This window comes from Solanum verrucosum, unplaced genomic scaffold, assembly GCF_900185275.1.
Source record: "Solanum verrucosum unplaced genomic scaffold, falcon-dt-bn FXZP01000271.1, whole genome shotgun sequence".
Lineage (NCBI taxonomy): Eukaryota > Viridiplantae > Streptophyta > Magnoliopsida > Solanales > Solanaceae > Solanum > Solanum verrucosum.
The window spans coordinates 1213197-1234022 of NW_026019951.1; the positions used below are offsets into that span (position 1 = coordinate 1213197).

The 20826-nt window shown below is 33.4% G+C and overlaps 2 protein-coding genes across 3 annotated transcripts; both read left to right on the forward strand.

Moving 5' to 3' along the window:
* The first annotated feature begins 3880 nt into the window (after positions 1–3880).
* Positions 3881–8644, forward strand: LOC125814064 (KH domain-containing protein At4g18375-like). Of its 2 annotated transcripts, XM_049493516.1 has the most exons (9): positions 3881–3916; positions 4313–4909; positions 5068–5562; positions 5981–6220; positions 6308–6392; positions 6483–6574; positions 7254–7309; positions 7387–7483; positions 8182–8644. In XM_049493516.1, exons 2-9 carry the CDS (start codon positions 4334–4336, stop codon positions 8311–8313), a joined length of 1773 nt encoding a protein of 590 aa, XP_049349473.1. In that variant the 5' UTR covers positions 3881–3916; positions 4313–4333; the 3' UTR covers positions 8314–8644. The 2 variants fall into 2 exon arrangements, with proteins under 2 accessions (XP_049349473.1, XP_049349472.1); XM_049493515.1 differs by having other exon boundaries at positions 6308–6574.
* An 11035-nt stretch (positions 8645–19679) lies between these two features.
* LOC125814068 (uncharacterized) lies at positions 19680–20322 on the forward strand. Its single transcript, XM_049493520.1, has one exon. It carries the CDS (start codon positions 19798–19800, stop codon positions 20152–20154), a length of 357 nt encoding a protein of 118 aa, XP_049349477.1. The 5' UTR covers positions 19680–19797; the 3' UTR covers positions 20155–20322.
* Positions 20323–20826: the final 504 nt, after the last annotated feature.

A 20826-nucleotide genomic window follows, 5' to 3' on the forward strand; every position in this document is an offset into this window, starting at 1 on the left:
GAAGCTGGAATTAGGGGCGGCAAAATCAAACTCAACCGCCCAACCCATTTAAATTTGGGCGGATCAATAACTCGCTCATTCATTAGCTCAACCCATTAAAAGTTGGGCTGATGTGTCCGAATTAGCTCATGAAAATTTTAAAAAAACTTTTTTTTTCAATCTTTTATGTTATATATAGCCGTAATAAAGAAAAAAAATCATTTTATTAGGAACTAAAATAGTTTTAAAAAACAAATAAAACAATTAAGCTTAGTAAAAATTGGGTTGGGTTGAATCTTGACCCGACCCATTACCTAACTCGTTTTGACCCAAGTAAATTTGAATTGAATTAGGTCTTGACCAATCACCTTTTACAGAGAAATGGACTATTTCTTTGCTTTACTTTCACTTTTCTTTACTGAAATACTATTTGAAAGAAAATCAATTATACTCTTTCTCTGTCTCAACCGTCAAATACTACATATGAAATAGTTTGATTCTTTCATTGAAAATTCTTTTCAAAACATGCATTTAAATGTATACATACACTTACCTATCAAGTCTGAAATCGATGTATAAGAATCTCATATAATAATCTCTATAAACATGAATTTTATAAACAAATAGAGTTCATGTGATGCGAAACATGAACAACAATTTAGAATTCAATATGCATAATAGAAATCAAAATCTCAACAATTAGGAAATTGAAATGCAGAATAAGAAGCACAACTAAATTCAGATGTCAAGAGACTACCGATAAAGCTCTAAACATAACCTTTTAATGAATTAATTTAGATGTAGAGCATGAAGACGAACTTAGTCCATCACTATGAGTAGCCTTACATACCTGGAAGGACAAAGTTCTTGATGAAATCGGTGAAACTCAAAAAACGCTCGAAACCCTAGCTTTTCTCTTCTGGGAACCTTGCTCTAATGACTTGGAGTGTTAATGAACGTAAAAGATCGACTAGCACTGTTTTAACCCTTAACTTAGAGTAAAAATTTGGGTTTTAGGATTATAATGGGCGGGACAAGTCTGAAATACTCTTCTTAAAAAGCTGACACCTTCCACGGGGCCATCAATGAATTGTGGTTTGTTCTACGGACTTAAATCCCATCCGTGGAATTCATACTAAATTTTAAGACTCAATATTTCATTCTAAGGGTACAAACTACGACCCGTAGAAGTTTCTATGGACCGTAGATCCAATATGTAGAATTTATACTGAATTTTAAGGCTTAAAATTTCATTCTACGGGTCCAAACTATGACCCACAAAAGTTCCTACGGCCCGTAAAATGGATCCGTAGGAATCGGACCCCAAAATTTGACTCTCTGAACTTCTTCTACGACTTGACAGTATGGGTCGTCGAATTTTCTATGGCCTGTAGAAGCAATTAGTAGGAATTGACTTAGAAAATTATGATGTGGTAGTCTCTAGTAAAATGGTCATAACTTTTTGCTTCGAACACGAAATGAGGCGAACTTGGTGGCGTTGGAAAGATGACTCACGTAACTTAAATTTTATAGGTCACCTAATTCATTTTGTGCTGAGAGATATGTCGTTTGAAGTTGACCTAAGTAGAATCTTATGTCAAAACTTAATCGGTAAGGAAGCTTTCAACTCAACTTTGTGCTAGGGAGTTCTTGTGACCTTAATTCATATCCAAAATCATTCCCACACTAAAGAATTGATATTTACACCTATGAACAAATTTAAAATTCGCCCGATACGACCTTACATGTAACTAAAGAATGATTTGAATCTTAGTTTAGAAATTTTTGGGATGTTACACGGTCCCACTGCCACACTTAGAGCCTATTTGGCATTGCTGCTGGGAGGCTAGAAGTGATTTTTTTGAGAAAAAACACTTATCAGAAATTAAGTGTTTGACAAATTCTGAAAACTTATTTTAAAATGAAGCAGAAACAGTTTTTATGTTGTTGGGAAGAAACTAAAAAATTTTGCTTTAAAAAAAAAGCATAAGCAGAAATAAAAAAGTAGTTTTTTAAGACTAAAATATCTCTTACATATTTACATATTTATCAATATATCCCTTATTAATTAATTAACATATCTCATATGTCTGGTTGATTTTTATTCAAGAATTTTATTTTTTATTTTTATATAATAACTTTTTTATTTAATTTATGTTTTATATTATTATTTATATATTATATGGTATATTATTACTTTATGTATTATTTTAAAGAATTAGTAATAAAACTAACAACAATATTTTTGTAGGAATAAAAAAAGAGAAAAGTAACAATTAAAAATTTAGACCCTCCCAAAGAAATGGTAGCAAATAACAAATTTTTCTTTTCTTAATTTACATATTATTTTATTTTAATTTGATTTTTTTAAAACTTTAGAGTATAATACCAAAAAAAAAAAAAGGATAATAGCTAAGATTGAATCCAAAAAATAGGTAACAAATACCAACAAGATTCCCCTTTTCAATATTTTTCAACAATATTGATTGAAAATTTGAATATGTACATTTTAAATAATTAAATTAAAAATGTAATTAAAGTTTATGTATTAGATGTTTAAAATTGTTTCTCTCTATAAAATAATCTTAATATTACAAACACATTGATACTTGCACTTTTTCGTAATTTGACTCTCAAAAGCATTTATTAAAGAAAATTAATCAAATACAAATTGCTTACCAAAAACAATTTTCAAATGAATTTTCCAAACACAAATTGCTTTTTTTTTAAAAGTACTTTTCTGAAAAAACTATTTTTTAAAAAAACGTTTCTGAAAATAAGCAATTTTTAGCAGCAATGTCAAACAGGCTCTTAGTCCCAACTAATTTTTTTGTCTTTTATAATTTAAAAATATATTTTATAAATAAAAATAAATTTTTTATGTATTTTAAATTTGAGTCTTAAACATTATATTCATGTGGTTTTTCATATGATTTTTTCCCTAGCTTCACAAGTTGGAATTCCACCTCATAAAATATGGGTAAACAACACAAATTTCACTAGTTTACAAGCAAATTACTTTATTTTGCATGAGTTTTCAATATTATAAATATTATTAGAATTTAGACTTCGGATACATGTATCTGACGTGTCCAGATAAATGTATCTCGGATACATGAGATCAAAATTAGGTGTAATTTATTTCAGATATATTGTATCCAAGTTGAATCGCGTGTATTTGACTCTCCCGCTTGTGTCTCTCCTATGTATCTATATTTCAGAATATATCTAGCATCTAGATACATGTATCTAGTGTGATTCGCATGAATCTATGATACATAAACTATCTAGCTCGCTTCCCTCCTATCTCGCTCGCCTCTCTCCTTTTCTCGCTCGTCTCTCTCAATATTTCAGTGTATCTGATAGAGAGAAATATTAAAAACACCTCTAAACTTGACGCATATTATTAGTTTCGTCCCCAAACTATTGACAACTTTAAAAGTATCCCTCTACATGACTAACTAAATTTAGATACATCTTGATATGCCATATGACATAACAAGTGGTCTCAAATTCTTGTAGGAGTCTGACTCTTAATAAAAAGGTTGAGAGAAGTGTTGAAAACTCTCTCAAACTTGACGAGAATTTAGAGGTATATTTTAATCACGTTGCAATATTCGGAGAGTATTTGGGTTAAGTTAATTAAGTAAATGGATATATTTAAGACGGTCAATAATTTGAGGATAAAATTAATAATTTATGCTGAATTTATAGTTTTTTCATACTTTTTTCTTTGCGGTAAAAATGTTTGTGTAATTAAATAATTTTTCTATAAAATATCCTCTTTAATACATTATCTGGTTAAAGAGAAAACCCACAATATCAAAGGAGCAAACCGGTCTGAACCAGTTATCACAAAACTAAAAACCCTAATTTTGGAATATCACCACAGTTCTCACAACTAAATCACAGGTGCGCAGCTTCGTTTTCTCCGTAGGTTATGGTGTTTCTTCTCTTTTCAATCTTTTTTTTATATCATCTACGAATTTTGTATGTACTATGTGTCTTTGCCTCTTTGTTTATTTATTTTTTCAGAAGTGTTACAATCTATTTCTCTATGTTTCTGGATCCAGTTTGTATTTTATTGGATGTATTCTTTTCCTACTAGTTTAGGATCGTCGCATAGTTGATAGGCAATTTGTGTTTTTTTTTCAAATTTTGTATCTGAAAATTTGTTTTTACTCTTAGGGTTTGAAGTTTTTCTTTAAGGTTTTTCTGGAAATCATGTTTTTGGAATATGTAATATCTGAATAGTTTGTTTTAGTTTCATTTTTTTTTCCTGTTTATCAAGAATGTGTAATTAGGTTTATTAACTTTTATGCTACATTTTTAGGGGTAATTCTTATATTTTATTATGGGTGAGACTGGAAAAAGATCACGTAGGGATGATGGAGATAACAAGAACCAGAAGAGGAGGACAGATAGGGACGAGAAAAGCGATGATGAGCTAATAGTTTACAGAATTCTGTGTCCAAATAATGTGATTGGCAGTGTTATTGGAAAGAATGGGAAAGTTATAAATTCAATTAGGTCTGAGACTAAGGCGAAGGTCAAGGTGGTGGATCCATTTCCAGGTGCTAAGGATAGAGTTATACTCATTTATTGCTATGTAAAGGAAAAGGAAGATGTTGAGGTTGATCAGGAGTTCAATGAGAAAAAACCTCTTTGCACGGCTCAGGATGCTCTTCTCAAGGTTTATACGGCAATTGCAAATGCTTTGGCTGCAATTGGAGAATCTGATAAGAAGCGGAAGGATAAAGAGGAGTGTCAGCTTCTTGCTCCTTCAAGCCAGTCTGCTAATATCATTGGTAAATCTGGTACCACCATAAAGAAGTTGAGAAGCAAGTTGAGGGCCAATATTAAAGTAGTTGCCAGAGATGCTAGTGATCCAACACATTCCTGTGCACTCGAGTTTGATAACTTTGTTCTGGTTAGTTTTTTTTTTTTTATAAAAAATATTTATTGACAATTAAGTAGTATTAGTGCGTCACACAAACTTTATAAAACTACATTCTGCTCCTAAATTTTGTTGTTTCGAGTCAATTGTTATAATTTATGCATGAACTGACAGTTTCTTACTTAACACAGATAACTGGTGACCCAGAATCTGTTAGGAGATCACTCTTTGCTATTTCTGCAATCATGTACAAGTTCACACCTAAGGAAGAAATTCCTCTTACTACCAATGTTCCTGAAGTCCGTCCAAGTATTATTATCCCTTCAGATGTTCCCATATATCCAGGAGCTGGGATTTATCCAAATGTGGATCCTATTATGCCATCTCGATCTGTTCCATCTGTTTTGGGTACCACACAAATACCAGAGCTTCCGGGTTATGTGGATGCAGGAAGCACATGGCCTATTTATTCTTCTGGTCTTCCCATGGTTCCTGGTTACAGTGGTTCCTCTCAAACTGAGGAATTGACTATTAGAGTGCTGTGTCCAACTAACAATATTGGTCGTGTTATTGGCAAGGGAGGAGCTTCGATTAAAAGTGTAAGGCAAACAAGTGGTGCTCGTATTGAGGTTTGTGATGCCAAAGCTGATCGTGATCAGTGCATTATCACAGTCATTTCCACTGAGGTATTGCTTTCTCTCCAGTATTCAAAGTCCCCGAGTTGGTGAGATTTTGGTCTTTTAGCAGTTGTCTTTCTTTTTGTGGAAGTGTACTTTGCCTTCTCATAGATCATTGTGAAACAAACTTATACACAGTAAGCATTGGTGACAGTTTTTCATTTTTTTTGTTTATCCTTATTAGGAGGTAAAAGAAGATTATGCTTTTTCTCCCGCTTTTGATCTTTGACGTATTTACATGCAGGAGGGTGTGTGTGTGGGGGGGGGGGGGTTGGGGTGCTATATATTGCATTTTATTTGATGCTAGAAACATTAGTAATAGGCTGTTTATGTTGCTTTTGTAATTAACTTTATAGAAAGTAGTTTGATTCATCTCCATTGTCTTGTATTCCATGTATTAACCATCTTCAGCATTTGTTTTCTGTAGTCAGTGGATGATCTTAAATCCATGGCAGTTGAAGCTGTACTTCTGCTGCAAGGGAAAATAAATGACGAAGATGAGGATACTGTAACTTTTCGTCTACTTGTTCCATCCAAGATTATTGGATGTATCATTGGGAAAGGTGGTTCAATCGTTAATGAAATCCGGAAGAGAACTAGAGCTGATGTACGTATCTCAAAAGGCGAAAGGCCCAAATGTGCAGATTCAAATGATGAACTTGTTGAGGTCTGTCTTTCATAATAGTTTTAATCAATTAAACTGTCTTTTAGTTGCTTCTCCTTATATTCATTAGCCATCGTTTTAAATGCGTAGGTGTCTGGGGAAGTTAGTAGTGTGAGGGACGCCCTTATCCAGATTGTACTGAGGCTCAGAGATGATGTTATAAAAGGCCGAGAAGGTAATCATAATCCATCTGCAGGTGCTGATTCTTTACGCGCTGGTGGTACTGGTTTCTCATTGGCTCCAGTGTTGCCCAACGTTCCTCCAGCTGCTCCTTTGAGCTATGAACATAGGATTGAAACTGGGAATGGTGTTGGAATGCGTTCTTCGGGCAGCCGCTATGGTCATGAGTCGCTCTCGGTATACTTCTGCTTTCCCTGCATGGCACAAAGTTCTATTTCCATGCTGTTGTGTATTTGGGCATTTCAAACTCAAATTTTAATCAAAATTTCAGCCTTGTAAACTGCATCTTATGTCAATTGTTTTTTTCCTCCATTTTTTATTTATAAATTGTTTGAAATAGCTGTTATAAGGTGATTCAAGAAATGAAGCATTTGGTACTGGTGACTGTCTAACATTACTTGATGAAGATATGCAGAGTACAGTTATCTCGCTTTGGCAAAGCAAAGGAGAGATATTGAGAGTAACCTAGTCTGGAAAACATGTTACCTTTTCTCCCTCTTTTACTATTAATTACTATATAGTTAGGTAGCTATGGAGAAGTTACACTAATGTCATTCCAGTGACCAATCTTTCTTCTCCCTTCATATGAATTGGTCTAACTAATGGAAATGTTAATCTCTTAATGAGGATCTTATATGAATATGATGAAGTCACATGAAACATTCCAATTACTGTTGATGTTTATCTCGCAATTTTCATGGATTTACTAGTTGTGAAGTCCTTGAGTCTTATTTCTAAATCTTTTTTGGCTTTGCGGTGCCATGGATTCTGCTTCTTGCTGATTGCTATTATTCATCATCTGTTCTTTACTTTCACTGTTCCTGGATGTTTACTTTCACTATTTTTCTGTTGGAAGATGGGGGACGATAGCTATGGAACGTTCTCTTCATATTCCTCAAAGTTATATGGCGGGTAAGTACTTTATGCTGGCGAATTAACTTGTATTTTCTCTCTTGATTTTTTCTGAACTGTATCATGCCTTTGAGCAGATTGCCTCCATCCTCAGCTGTAGAGATGGTTATCCCAGGACATGCAGTCTGTAAAGTTATGGGTAAAGGTGGCTCAAACATAGATAATATCCGCAAGGTAAGTAGTTACTTGAGCCTGTTTAAAACTTGATTTTTTTATGTCCATCGCTTATCTTCCTTTGGTGGTCTAATTTACATGGTTGTTGAAATGATACGGGCTTTGAATTTCAAACACTTACCTCTCCCTGCATTTCTACTGCTCTTGTGTGGCATTTATATTTTGGACTTTTGGTCGAGGCTGGTGTTGTTTCTTCACTATTGTATTTCCCTTTCTTGCTGATTTTGATATGCTGTAATTGAGTCGAAGGTCCATAGGAAGCAGCCTCTACCTTCACAAAGGTAAGAGTAAGGCTGCGTACACACCACCCGAAGCAGCCTCTACCTTCACAAAGGTAGGAGTAAGGCTGCGTACATTCCACCCTCCCCAGACACCACTTGTGGGGTTGCACTGGGTATGTTATTGTTGTTGCTGGTGTAGCCACTGACACTTCTGCCTAGCCAACTTCTTATGTGCAGCCTACTCAACTCAAAGAATAGATAACTAAATGATCATTTTTTTGTGTGTGGGTGTGCATGCTAGTATGCATGAATAGGTGCATGCTACTATGTATGAATACCTTCATACTGAATGAATATTAGATACTTGTTGTTTTATCTTGATGCCGTAGGTATTACTTGCAGTGCAAGTTCTGGTATCTTGCTATTACTTTGATATGATGGTTGGTTACTTTCTTAAAGTCATCGTTCCTCTTGCAGATATCTGGGGCAGCTGTGGATATAATCGATTCCAAATCCTCTCGAGGTGATCAGATTGCTATAATATCTGGTACGCAGGAACAGAAGCGAGCTGCTGAGAACTTGATTCAGGCATTCATAATGGCGACTTGAGCAATAACGACACATCTCCTTTCTGAAGGTGCGACCTTGACTAAATATCGAGGTTCCTTCTTCAGAAGTTCCTCTCTAGAATATGGTAGGTTATCGTGCTGGAGAGTGTCATTTGCGTAGGTTTGATAAATTTCTTCTCTGTAGGAATGTTTGCAAAGAATTCATGTAGTTGGACCGCTTGTTCTGTTTTCTGCCTATATAGGTTCAGCCATGTTGCCTGATAGGCTCTTTTCATCTGCTCTGGTTAGAACTTCGTAGGACATTATCTTTCCTTTGATAGTCTGTCATCAGTTCTTATAATTTGATGAATATGGCTTCCAACTTTCTCCTACTTTCCCATGCTCTGTTAACTTTATACGGAACTTTAGCTATTATCAGCTGTCAAGCTCATGTTACATGGATTTCAGTAGCTTGTTGCTGATTCCTCTTTGCTTTTAGCTTCTTCAGTAAGATCAGGTCTTGCTGATATGACCTGTGGCTCATGTGCTTATTCTGTGAGTTCGGATAAATTCTCTGCTGTGTGCATTAGCACTACTAGATATATCCTAATAACCAGTGAGCGTCTCCAAATTCTCAAGATCCTCTAAAGAAGGAAAATATCTGGTGCTTAACTTGGGCTTAGCATTTACTGTTCCATGTAATCATAGTTCTGCAGTTTCCGGTGCCAATTGCTTCCAAGATTTCTCATTGAGTATATAATTCTATCTAATTTGATGCCGTCCTTTTCACCTTTCGCCATCTTGTATCTATTTTTGGAATCTTTCAGTTCCTCTATTCACTTTACTAAAAAAGAAAAGGGAAGACAAATTTATTTCACTCTGACAGCCTTTTAGATCTTTTATTCAGAAGAGTAGAACTGAAATTAAATTTAGGAACAGAGAATTATAAGCAAAAAAGGCAAACAATTTGTTCAATTTACTCATTGATTGCCTTGTGACTATTTTTTTTTTTTGAAACTTGGTAACTTTGTATTACAACACAATAGTACATGGGCAGTACTAAACCTTATATACAGATGAACTCCAAAACTCCACTGTTCTAAATCTAAATAGAGTCTAAAACATCAATTATAGAGACAGTTTCATTTGAGTATAATTGATTGCACCAAAAACATAACAAAATGCAGTTTAGTTTAACTTTCTGCATACTATTCTCTATGCTCTCAAAACACCTAGTATTTCTCTCTTTCCAGGTTGCCCACCAGATTGAAGAAGGGATAATTCTCCATCTCGTTCCGTCTTTAGCTAGCACTCCTGCCTCCTCCCAACTTTTTAGGGCTTCAGTAATTCTCCTAGGCATTGCCCAGGATATGCCTTTGAGACTCAAGAATACCCTCCATAACTGTTGAGTAAATTTGCAGTGTAGAAAAAGATTGTTAACAGTTTCTGATGTTTCTCCACAAAGAAAACACCTAGAACTTTCATAACATTATCCTGTGTCAAAGCTGCTTCCTTAGCTAGCAGCCATATAAAACATGAGACTTTATAAGGAATTTTGCCTTTCCAAATTTGTCTCCATGGCCAGGTAGGAATCTGTTGACTTGGTTGCTCCATCAACCTGTAAGCTGCACCTACTTTAAATATACCTTTGCTGCTTCCTTTCCACCTACTTTGATTGCCTTGTGACTATTGCATGCACATAATATTGATCTACCACCTCTTTGTATTTTATTTAATTACAACTTAAATTATCTTAGTACTAGCAAGATAATTTCTTAGAGAAATTAATTCCCTAGTCTTTGGACTTTTTCCAGCTAAATCCTTCATCAAAAGGTTCTCTCTAGCCTCGTTACGGAAGGGGAAAGACACTTCTGCACATCTTTTCACTTGTTTATATAAGCATTGTTATCTCATCTTTTCTTGGTGAAGGTCATTGAGTCTTAGTATAATACATGAGCTGTGTAGCAACTTGCTTGTTTAATATTTCCAATCTGTCGACAGTCCACCAATTATTCTTAGCAAGTGCTAGCTAATATGAATCCTGTTTCCCTCTGCTCTATTCGTGCCTTCTGTTATAGTAAAAAAATGGTGTTCCTCAGCATTTTAGAGTTTCTTTAAATCTCACACTTATGGTTCACCGGTAACATGTCTCTAGTCATATTTAAAAGACTCTTTAATACTGGACCTAATGTAAGTTTTAATCTACCTTTCTCCGTTTAGCTCCAATCACCATAATGTACACTTACAGACTGATTGTGGGCTCATGTGGGATATGTAGGGATGGCAATGGGGCGGTGTGGGGCAGGGGTAGGTCGGGTTGAGCTTAACCTGCAAAAAATTTAATCTGCCCCGCATAACATTTTTTTCATTTTCAACCCGCCCCGCATAGAACCCCGCCCCGCATAATTTATTTAAATATTTTCCTTTCTAGTTAAGTTTGATGCTAAAAATAAAGTTCATAAAAATACATTTATTTTTTTATTAAATTGTATTAATTTAATAGATAATGACTTGAAGTTTTATTTTTTAGAGGTCAATTGGCAAGGCATGTAAGAAATTGTTTTAGTTTTGATTGAACCATTTTCATATACTATCTTGAATATTTTAGCAGCTTTAAAGAAACTATCTTAATAGATAATGCTCTATCACTCTTATAACATGTAAAAAGTTAAAATTAAGTTTGAACCCGCAACCCCCCCCCCACCCCCCCCGCATTAGTTTTTAAAAAAAATCACTTCAACCTGCCCCGCATTCCTCCCCTCATTGCCTTAAACCCATCCTGCCTCATTGCCATCCCTAGGGATATATATGGACAAATTATCTTAGGTGTCCTTTTATATTAATACATATGTTGTTTCTTTACGCACCTTTGTATGCTGTGATCATTTCTAATATTTTCTAGTCAACTTATTGTCTCTCCCTGTTCAGAATACTATTAAATCATTTCTGGTACATTTGTGGACTTCTCTTTTCTATTCTATGTTTCTCTAGGTCAATAAATATCATTTGTAGATCCTTATTCTGCTCCTTATTTTCCATCAATGTTCTTGGTATAAGTACAAACGTTGTTAAAGAACTGCCAGACACAAGTACTATAAACTATGTTATAGATCTAACAGACCAGTCCAAACTGGTTCTGTCATCCTTGATGTTCATCAGTATACTCCGTCATTCGTTTCCAATGTTTCATCGATGACTCCTAAGTTTAACACCATGGCAGTTCACACAATTTTAAATATCTACTTCGTTGTATCATACCAATGTACTCTCACCACCTGCATTCTACTCCTTAATGTCAGATTGAATGGCTTCTACATTCTCCGTCTTCCCTTTTGCTCTGAGTCCCTTTCTAATCTCTTTAATATGTTGATTTGGTCATAATTAGTGCTTCTGTTTTATGATAAGAATAGTCCTTTCTAAAATTCCTGGAACGAACTTTTTCTGTTATGGAGTTTTTGCAGGATATTCAGTTCAACTCCATAATTTTTGGTCATCTTTGTCGGACTGAAGGTATGTTCACCATAGAAAAAGAGGAGAGCTCTTGTTTTCAACTCTAGTTAACAGTATGGTGATATTGATGTCGAGGCTTCCAGGGAGATGTCCTGCCCATTTCACTGCTAGGGATCAATTCTAATCTTCTATTGAAGGTTGGTTGGTTTTGGTTCTTGTTGACCTTTTGGTCTCTAGGGTTAGCAATTAGAAGAAGTGTCTTAGTAGGGAAGAGCTCTGGCTTCAAATCGTAGTTTGCAGTCTGCTGATGGTCATAATGAACCTTCTAGCGAGATAATCCTTTTAAGGAATTGGGTAGAGATCTCTATTCTTAGGAAGAAGTTTGTCCTGACCCCTAAAGTAGTTTTGATCTTGTTCTAGGAGTCTGCCCCATGTCCTCTCATTCTAGAAGGAGTCTGCCTTATGTCCTGTGGACTATTTAGCCCATGAAGTATGTGACTTTAGGGAGCGTTGTGGACCGAGGCATTATGTTGATTAAATTAGTGATTGTACATATTTGATTTGATTTTTTTTTTCATGCTTATACAAAGTAACAAGTGATCTTTGTAATCAAAGAACGGATAGGTAGATGATGACATGGAAGTGGTCTCTTTCTGTCTTTTACTTGTTTCTTTTGTTGGTGTGTAATGTTATGCAGTTTGAATCTGCTCTATATTGATGCATGGCCATATTTTTCTGCTTTAGTGACCAGTGCTTACTCTATTCTTCCTTGCTTTAATATAAAACTACTCTTTTTATGTTCGTTTATTTACGGTAAACAAGGCCCACATGTTTACTTGTAGTTGGTTTTCGTTATGGCACTTCTTGATAACGAAGTAACTGCAGTCTAGCAGTATGTGCTGCATTATTTTCAGTTCTAGGTTGTAACTTGTTTTTATGCGTGTCGGAAAAAATAAAAGGTGTATGAGAAGAAATATTGGCATCGTTGTTAAACTTCAATCATTATAATTTTATTGCTGAGGTGTTGACGATTCACAACTCAATAGAGAGAAATGAGAATACTCACTGTTTTTCAACAAGAAGGTCTCATAATGAACTTGGAAAAAATTGATGTCATCATGCCTATATTTTTACACAATTTGCAAAATTTAATTTTTTTTTTAAAAAAAGAACAATATGCAATGTTGTATATAGGAGAAGGCTTCATGAAAAATTATCAGAAGAGGAATACAAGGAAGAAGACGTATAGAGAAGGTCTCTTGAATTAAGATGGTATAAAAGGAAAACCAATTTGCATGTTTATTGGTTTTGCTATTTTTGGTGAGAAAACTATAACTCACGGGTCAGTTATTAATCAAAATTGAATCAACTTAATCGTTTTAAAAATTATTAACACTATCAAATCAAATAGTCTACATTAATCTGATTGTTATCGATTTTAGTAGGGGTGTCATATGGTTTGGTCGGCTATTTTAAAAAAAATTATACTATCTCAATTTTTTGGGAATTTTATAATATATAACCAAAAATACTTTTTAAAATTATCCTAATCATTTCCAATATAGTTCGGTTAATTTTTTATTTATTTTACTTTTAAAATATCACCTCAAAATATACAACTACTAATATTTTTTTTTCATAAATATGTTCTTGAATAAACCCTTTAATTGTTCACCAAAAAGAAAAGAACGTAAAATCTTGTTGTTGTATTGTTTGATATTAAATATTTATTAAGAGTGTTTGGATAAGTTTTGTTGTATTGTAATTTTAAACCTAATTAAGTAAAGACTAATTAAAGAAAAAAGTCCCAAAGTCGTCTAGTCACCAGAGGTTTAGGACCTACGTTATATTTATATTTGAAAATGATATAACATATATTTATATATCAAATTTAACATATTGTTAATATATAAAATATATTTACATACATGTAAGGTTATTTGGTTCGGTTCTAGAATTTTTTGGTTTTTTTTCATAATTAAAAAAGTCATCTCAATTTTTCGGAACGGTTATACACTTATATAAAAGTCCACAATTTTATTGAAAAAAATAGCATAAATTGATTTGATTCGATTAGGTGCGGTTGGTTTTTCATATTCTTTTGACACCCCTAGATTTTAGTTAAGTTATTTGTTTGTTAATTATACACGAAAATAAAAGAAATGATTCATTCAAAAAGAAGGTTAATTATTCAGTCAACAAGAAAGATAGAATGCCTAACATTACAGAACTTTGGTTCACTCAATTTGTTGTGAATAAAACTCCAAAATCCACCACTTTGGCCTCATAAATTCTCTCGTTAGGGGTGTCAATGGGATGATTTGGTCTGTTATTTTTAAAAACTTACATCATTCCAAATTTCGGATATTTTATAATGTATAACCAAAATTAGATTTTTTACAACCATTCTAATCATATCGGTTACTCTTTGGTATCGGTAGGGTTCAATTAATTTTTGTTTTTTTGTTTTAACTTTTAAAATATCACCTCAAAATATACTATTATTAAAATATTTCATTTACAAATATGTTCTTGAAGAAGCACTTCAATTCTTCACCAAGAAGGCAAGCATGTAAAATTTTCTTGTCATATTGTTTGATCTTAAACATTTAATAGGAGTGCTTGCATAGATTTTGATGTATTGTTTGATAGAGTATTTATCTTTTAATTTTAAACCTAATTAATCAAAAGGCTAATTAAAGAGCAAAGACCCAAAGTTGTCCGGTCACTTGAGGCTAGGATCTAGGTTATATTTATATTTTAAAAATATTATAAAATATAACATATTGTTAATATAAAATATATTTACATACACATAAGGTTATTTAGTTCAGTTCAGGAATTTTTTAGTTCTTTTCATGAATTAAAAAAACCATTCCAATTGTTCGGGATAATTTTACTTTTAAATAAAAGTCCACAATTTTATTGAAAAATTGACATGAATCAGTTAGGTTCAGACGATTTTTCATATTCTTTTGACACTAAATTATAAATCAATTTTAATGAAAACATATATAAGATGTTTAAAATTATACATAAAAAATAATATATTATGTATGTATAGTTATAAAATATATGTATATATTTGTTGGTTCGATTAGGTTTTTTCTTTGATTTTTTTGGATTAAATCAAAGTCAAACCAAATATTATCAATTTTTAAAAAAAAATGAAAAACCAAGTCAAATCAAATCAAATATTATTAATTTTTAAAGATGTAAAACCAAATTAAAGAATATCCAAATATAGTTGATTTGGTTCTATTTTTCAATTTGAATAGGTTTTAATCTAAACCCTAAACACACCCCTATCGGTAGGAGTAAAAGTTGTACTACAATCCATAAATAAAACAACAAAAATATCACTAGTTTGGACTCAAAAACAAATCTTAGGAATTTTTTTGGACCTAAAGATGGAAGAAGGCTATTTATGAGCCTTTTTCCATAGATTAAGGGTACTTATGAGCCTTTAATAGACATGTTAGTGTAATTAAGTAGTTTTTTTCTTTTCATATATATATATAAATGAGGGAAAATGTCCAAGAATACCCTTAACATATTGGAGAAGATTTAAAAATATCTCCCATCCATCTTTTGGTCTAAAAATAAATTCCATCTTTATTTTTGGTTCATAGATACCCCTCTTTCCACTCTTTGGTCTAAAAATTCTCTCAAACCAAAATTGAATTGAATTCTTTTACTAATTAGTTCATGCTTTTATTTGTTTTGAATTTTTTTTAAATTCAAATTCTTAATATTAGCTCATCTCAAAATATTAAAAATAATTAAGTCTAATTATATTTAAAATAAAAAGTTAATTTTTTTTTACGCAATCTTATCTCTGGGCGATTTTGTATTAAGCAAAAAGATATAGAGGGGAGCTGAGCCTGACCATAATTGTGTATCTAATTATAGTTTCCATTTCTTGAAATCTCTCTCTCTCTCTCCCCCCCCCCCCCTCCCCCCCAAAAAAAAAAAACAAAAAAACAAAAAAAACTCCCTTCTTATGTCTTAGTGCCATTTGGATGGGCTTTTAAGTTTGTTTTTGACTTGTGAGAGTATTTGACAATTATAAGAACAATTAAAATAAGTCAAAAGTAACTTAAAATAAGTTAAAAGTAGGGTGACCCCTATTTTTTTTTTAAACTTAAAAGTCATTCTACTTTGACAAGTATATTACTTTTTTACCCTTAATTTTTTTAAACAATTCCCAAATTCTTTCTTGTGATCTATTTGTTGGAATGTATGTGTCCACTTATCAGTTAAGGACCAGGTCCTTTGACTCAGCAAGAACAGTAACTAAAAATATGTGTCCACTTGTTTCGATGGGACCAAGTCCTCAGCACAGTTACAATAACAAACAGTAAAATAAGTGCTGAAAGTAAAGATTGAACAAACAACTTTACGTGGAAACCTCCTTACTCAAGGGAGTAAAACCACGACCTGTCTCAACAAGACTTTTCAAACTGCTTCTACTAATCTTCTCAAAGCAAAAGTAAAAATCAGTTTACAACCACACATAAAGATTAACCTCCTAATCTCTACACTAAGTAATACAACGATTACTTAACCAAGCCTAAGCAGATGCCACACTGCCCACTAATTAAGCTATCACCCCTAGATAACTTAGACTTTGCTAAGCGGATACCACACCGCCCACTAAACCACCTAACTCTAGATGATTTAGAATTTGACTAAGCAGATACAACACTGCCCACTAAATCAGTTAACTCTAATCGACTTAGACTTTTTAGAAAATGAAACAAAATATCTAAATCCTTTATAGAATAGGAACATATTTACAATGTAAGCACATAAGACACAAAGCTCTAAATACAACAAGATGCTTTAGCACTCCATCTGGTCCCTTGTTGTTATGAACAATGTTCTTCTTTGAAGGTGACCTTCTCTTTTCAAGCTTGTGAATTTTCAAAGAAAATCCAAGTTTTTGTTTGCCAAATCTTGAGTTTGTGTATTTTGGAAAGAGATGATATAAATCAACACAAACTCGTTGAAACACTCCTATTGGCTGAAAGCTTGCTGTTCAGAAAAGTTTCTCACCTACCACATCAGAGGTGGCAGCTTTTTTGACGGCTGTCTTGTCACCTTTCATATCGCAGTCTTGCAGGGACCAGGTCCCTCGCAAACGTCTTTGTGGGTTCTTGAAAAGGCTTGCTGGCTGACTTCCTTCTTAGGATGAATGAATTTAATATAGTGTTTGTCATGCAGAAAATATCAACCATAAAAAGTTATTACCATTGGACAAACACCCTCGTTCATTCTGATTGGTGTAGTACGCTGACGCCTCACCAACCTCTGACACGACAGCTTTACAACTATACCCCATTATAGATCTGGATGAGAGAACACTGAAGCATACAATCTCATCCGCTCTTCCAATTGGGGTATGACACTGCACTTTTCACTTGCACTTTTCACCTACCACCTGACATGACAGCTTTACAGCTGTACTCCATTTGTATCTGGACGAGAGCATTCTACCAGGGACTAGGTGGGCATTTGTGATAACACTATTCAAATTATATATTTTTGAAATTTAAAATTAACTTAAATACTAAGTTATTGAAATTGAATTAAAATATAAATTAATTTTATTTTAATTTTTCTTAGAAATAAAAACCTTAGATTAACAACACTTATTTGCCAAACACATCAACAATTTTTTTTCAACTGCAACTTTTTTATCCAAACACATAACTTCTTATTTTTAAAATAACTTTGAGCACTTTAAAAAGTTATTTTTTTTAAGTCAACCCAAACGGGCTCTTATTTATCGTGGTCACTGACCCAAAATAACAATAACAATAATATAAAAAAAAAACTCTTTCCCCCCTATTTACAATCAATGATCTCAAATAAGAACACCTATCACGAAATCTTGAGAAAACAAAATTTCTTTTTTTTGTTTCTTATTTACTGTCATTGATCATTATTAAAATCTTAAATATTAACTACTTATATAATCAGTCAAATTTTGTCGTTTTTCCTTTATTCCTCGTCACTATAATTTTTCACAACATAATAAATTTATTTTTTTATTTTAAATATAATTAGACTTAAATATTTTGGGATGAGCTAATATTAAGAATTTGAATAAAAAAAGAATTATTTAATTAGTAAAAAAATTCAATTCAATTTTGATTGAGGGGGTTTTTAGACAGGTGAAAGGAAGAGTATTTTTAAACCAAAAAATAAACCAAGGGTATCTTAAAATCTTTTCCAATATATTAGGGGTATTTTTGGTCATTTCCTCCCATATAGATACAGATGCCTATACAAATATGAGAGAGGGCCATAAGCTGAAGCAAAGAAAAGTGAGATTGTAATAGCGGGTTCTGCACATATTTTGGTGCTTCATTTCTTCGAGAATTTTGCAAAATTAAACTTTTATGCAAAGGTAGCCCTGAAATTCTTCTTCTCTTGCTAATTACTTTCTACTACTAATTTTATTGAGATATTGGGGGTAGGGTTTTGGGATTCAACCTTAAATATAGTTTTCAATCCTTCAACTTGAATGTGTTTATTTAAGAATTTATTGTTGGGATTGTCATAATAGCCATTAATGATGTTTTTTCAAGGAGATGAGTTTAGCTTATATGATTTATCTGGTAGATTAACCCCCAAATTGAGTATCTTGACGGTTTATGCAATTCGATCCTTTTAATAGACAAATCTCAATTTGTGAATTTCTTTATTCTTTGTGATATTGACCACATTTCTCATCTTTATTTGCATTTTAGTGGAATGAGTATATTATACAACAAAAACAAACCCATTGTAGTCCCGTAAGTGGTTGTCTGTGTGGAGGCTAGAGTGTCCGCAGAGCTTATGCCTATAACTCGTGGAGGTAGAGAGGCTGTTTCTGAAATGAGTATTATATCGTTTCTAAATTGTGACTTTATAATGGTCGCTGTATTCTGCATGTTGGATCTTCTACTATTCTATGTTCTGCCCGAAAGTGTGCTAATCTCTATGTGCTGTGGAGCTGAGTATCTTATTCTGCGATAGGTGTTCCTTTATTATAAATAGACATAATACATAGTATGCCCTTTAACTTGGTCTTAGCTCACATTTATGCCGTCCAATTTTCAGTGTGCACAATAGATACTTATGTTGGGATATATACTATTAACCATATGTTAAGAAATAATATTTATTATAGAATAAATATTTGCTCAATTTTAACAGATCATATATTCGTTTATGGTGTCTATTTAGTTATATAGTAGATGATTTAGTGTGTAGAGTTTTAGCTTATACATTTAGATGTAAGCGTGACTCTGATACCAATTGTTGAAAAACTATATGCACAGCGAAAGCAAAGCATATCAGGATCTTACTGCTTACATGAATAATAAATAACCAAATCGTTTATGCTAGAACACATATAATATGCTAGAACACATAAACTTGCTGAAATTTAATTCAAGAATTACCTACGTGTCCTACATGTCATCCTACATGACAATTTGCGGCCTACGTGGTGTCCTACATGTATTATGCCACATACTCCTCTTGTGTCTAGTTGTTCAACTTTATATAAGTTTAATTAATTATTTGTGTACACTTAAAGTTGGAGGGCATAAATATGAAATGAGGCCAAGTTAAAGGGTAAATTTATGTATTATGCCTTATAAATATCCTTGTTCAAGCATTAGTGCAAAGACTAAGAAGATTCTTCTTTTTCTTGTTCACACCCACATCCAGGATATCACAATTTTCTTGATTTTCTTTTATATATACTGGGTTCATTTCTCGACTGCTATCACTTGTTCTATTTCACTGTGGGGAGAGGAGAGGGGAGGAGAAATTAGCAAAAGATCTTCTGTTTGAGAGTTTGCTTTGAGTGCTTTCCCTTTAATGTATCTTCATGGATTTTCACGAATCAAAGGGTTGAATATATCGCCCAAGAGCGGTTTGGACACCACGGTTATCAAAATTTACCTGATTAATTCCCTGTCTTAACTTTCTGCAGGGAAGAGGAGTTGATGGTTTAATTGTTTGTCTTAGCATATGCTGTAGCTACAATTACACAATTGTACGGCAAATTTCCTTCATTGATCTAAACTGGACTAAAATGAGCACCAAGGAACTAGAGACATACCTATCTGAAGTTGGAAGCTCAAATCAGTTAGAGACAAACAATTCAAACTATGTCTCTCATGTCAAGAAGCTACTATATCGACGAATGCTGGTTGGTATAAGTGATGGAAGGTTCTTTCTAGGTACATTTTATTGTATTGATAAGCAAGGAAACATAATTCTTCAAGATGCAGTCGAGTACCGTAGCACTAGAAGATCTGCCCCTTCTCCAATGGAACAGCGAGTTCTTGGTCTCATTTTAATCCCTTCCTTATGCCGGAAAACATGTCATGTGGATTGTTCTATTGACGAACAGTTGTCCCTAATGTCGCTTGGGGAGCAAAAGTCTTAATTATTCGTGGCGATAAACTTGATCCAATTGGATGAACATCTTCCCTGTTTGATTCATCGTGACAATTGATTATTTCATTTTCAAGTGTGAACTTTATTGGTGTTATATTATCATATGTTTTTCTCTTCTAGGAAGAAGCTGATGAGTCTGTCATCGATAAACTTGTCATTTTCTGCTGCATTCCTCTCTCTAATGTTCCTTATGGATGGTTTCCTCCTACCATGATACCCCTGCCCCTGATCCATTATAAAGTTCCAATTTTGACGACTAGGCCCCGGGGCTTTCTAGTAGTAAGAAAGCAACACGTGATGTGGATCAAGTACATTTCACAAGTTTGAATCTTGTTAGGGGGAACTGTTGATGTGTAAGTGGAGAAAGATCGTAGGATAGGTCCATTATCCACCGAGTTTCAAAGCATGCACCATTAGTCCTCGGGGATATCTCAGTTATAAGAAAAAATATGTTTTGATGACCAGTGTAAGTGAAACAGTTGGTAGACCAGTCGGCCAGGAGTGTCAATGATGCATATGACAATTTATTACTTCACTGATCGTTGATAAGAGTTTTTTTTTTTTTGGTTCTTTTGGTAAAAAATGGGTCGTTTTGTTGGTGGTTAGAGAGGAGTTACCCATGCATTAGAACTAGCATGACTTTATACATTGTTTGGTTAAA

Bases quoted from the DNA above. Each gene is read 5' to 3' on its own strand.
- LOC125814064 (XM_049493515.1), top strand. From the start codon at position 4,334: ATGGGTGAGACTGGAAAAAGATCACGTAGGGATGATGGAGATAACAAG. The intron at 4,910-5,067 runs GTTAGTTTTTTT...TACTTAACACAG, and splicing joins AGTTTGATAACTTTGTTCTG to ATAACTGGTGACCCAGAATC. The intron at 7,310-7,386 runs GTAAGTACTTTA...GCCTTTGAGCAG, and splicing joins TCCTCAAAGTTATATGGCGG to ATTGCCTCCATCCTCAGCTG.
- LOC125814068 (XM_049493520.1), top strand. From the start codon at position 19,798: ATGAGCACCAAGGAACTAGAGACATACCTATCTGAAGTTGGAAGCTCA.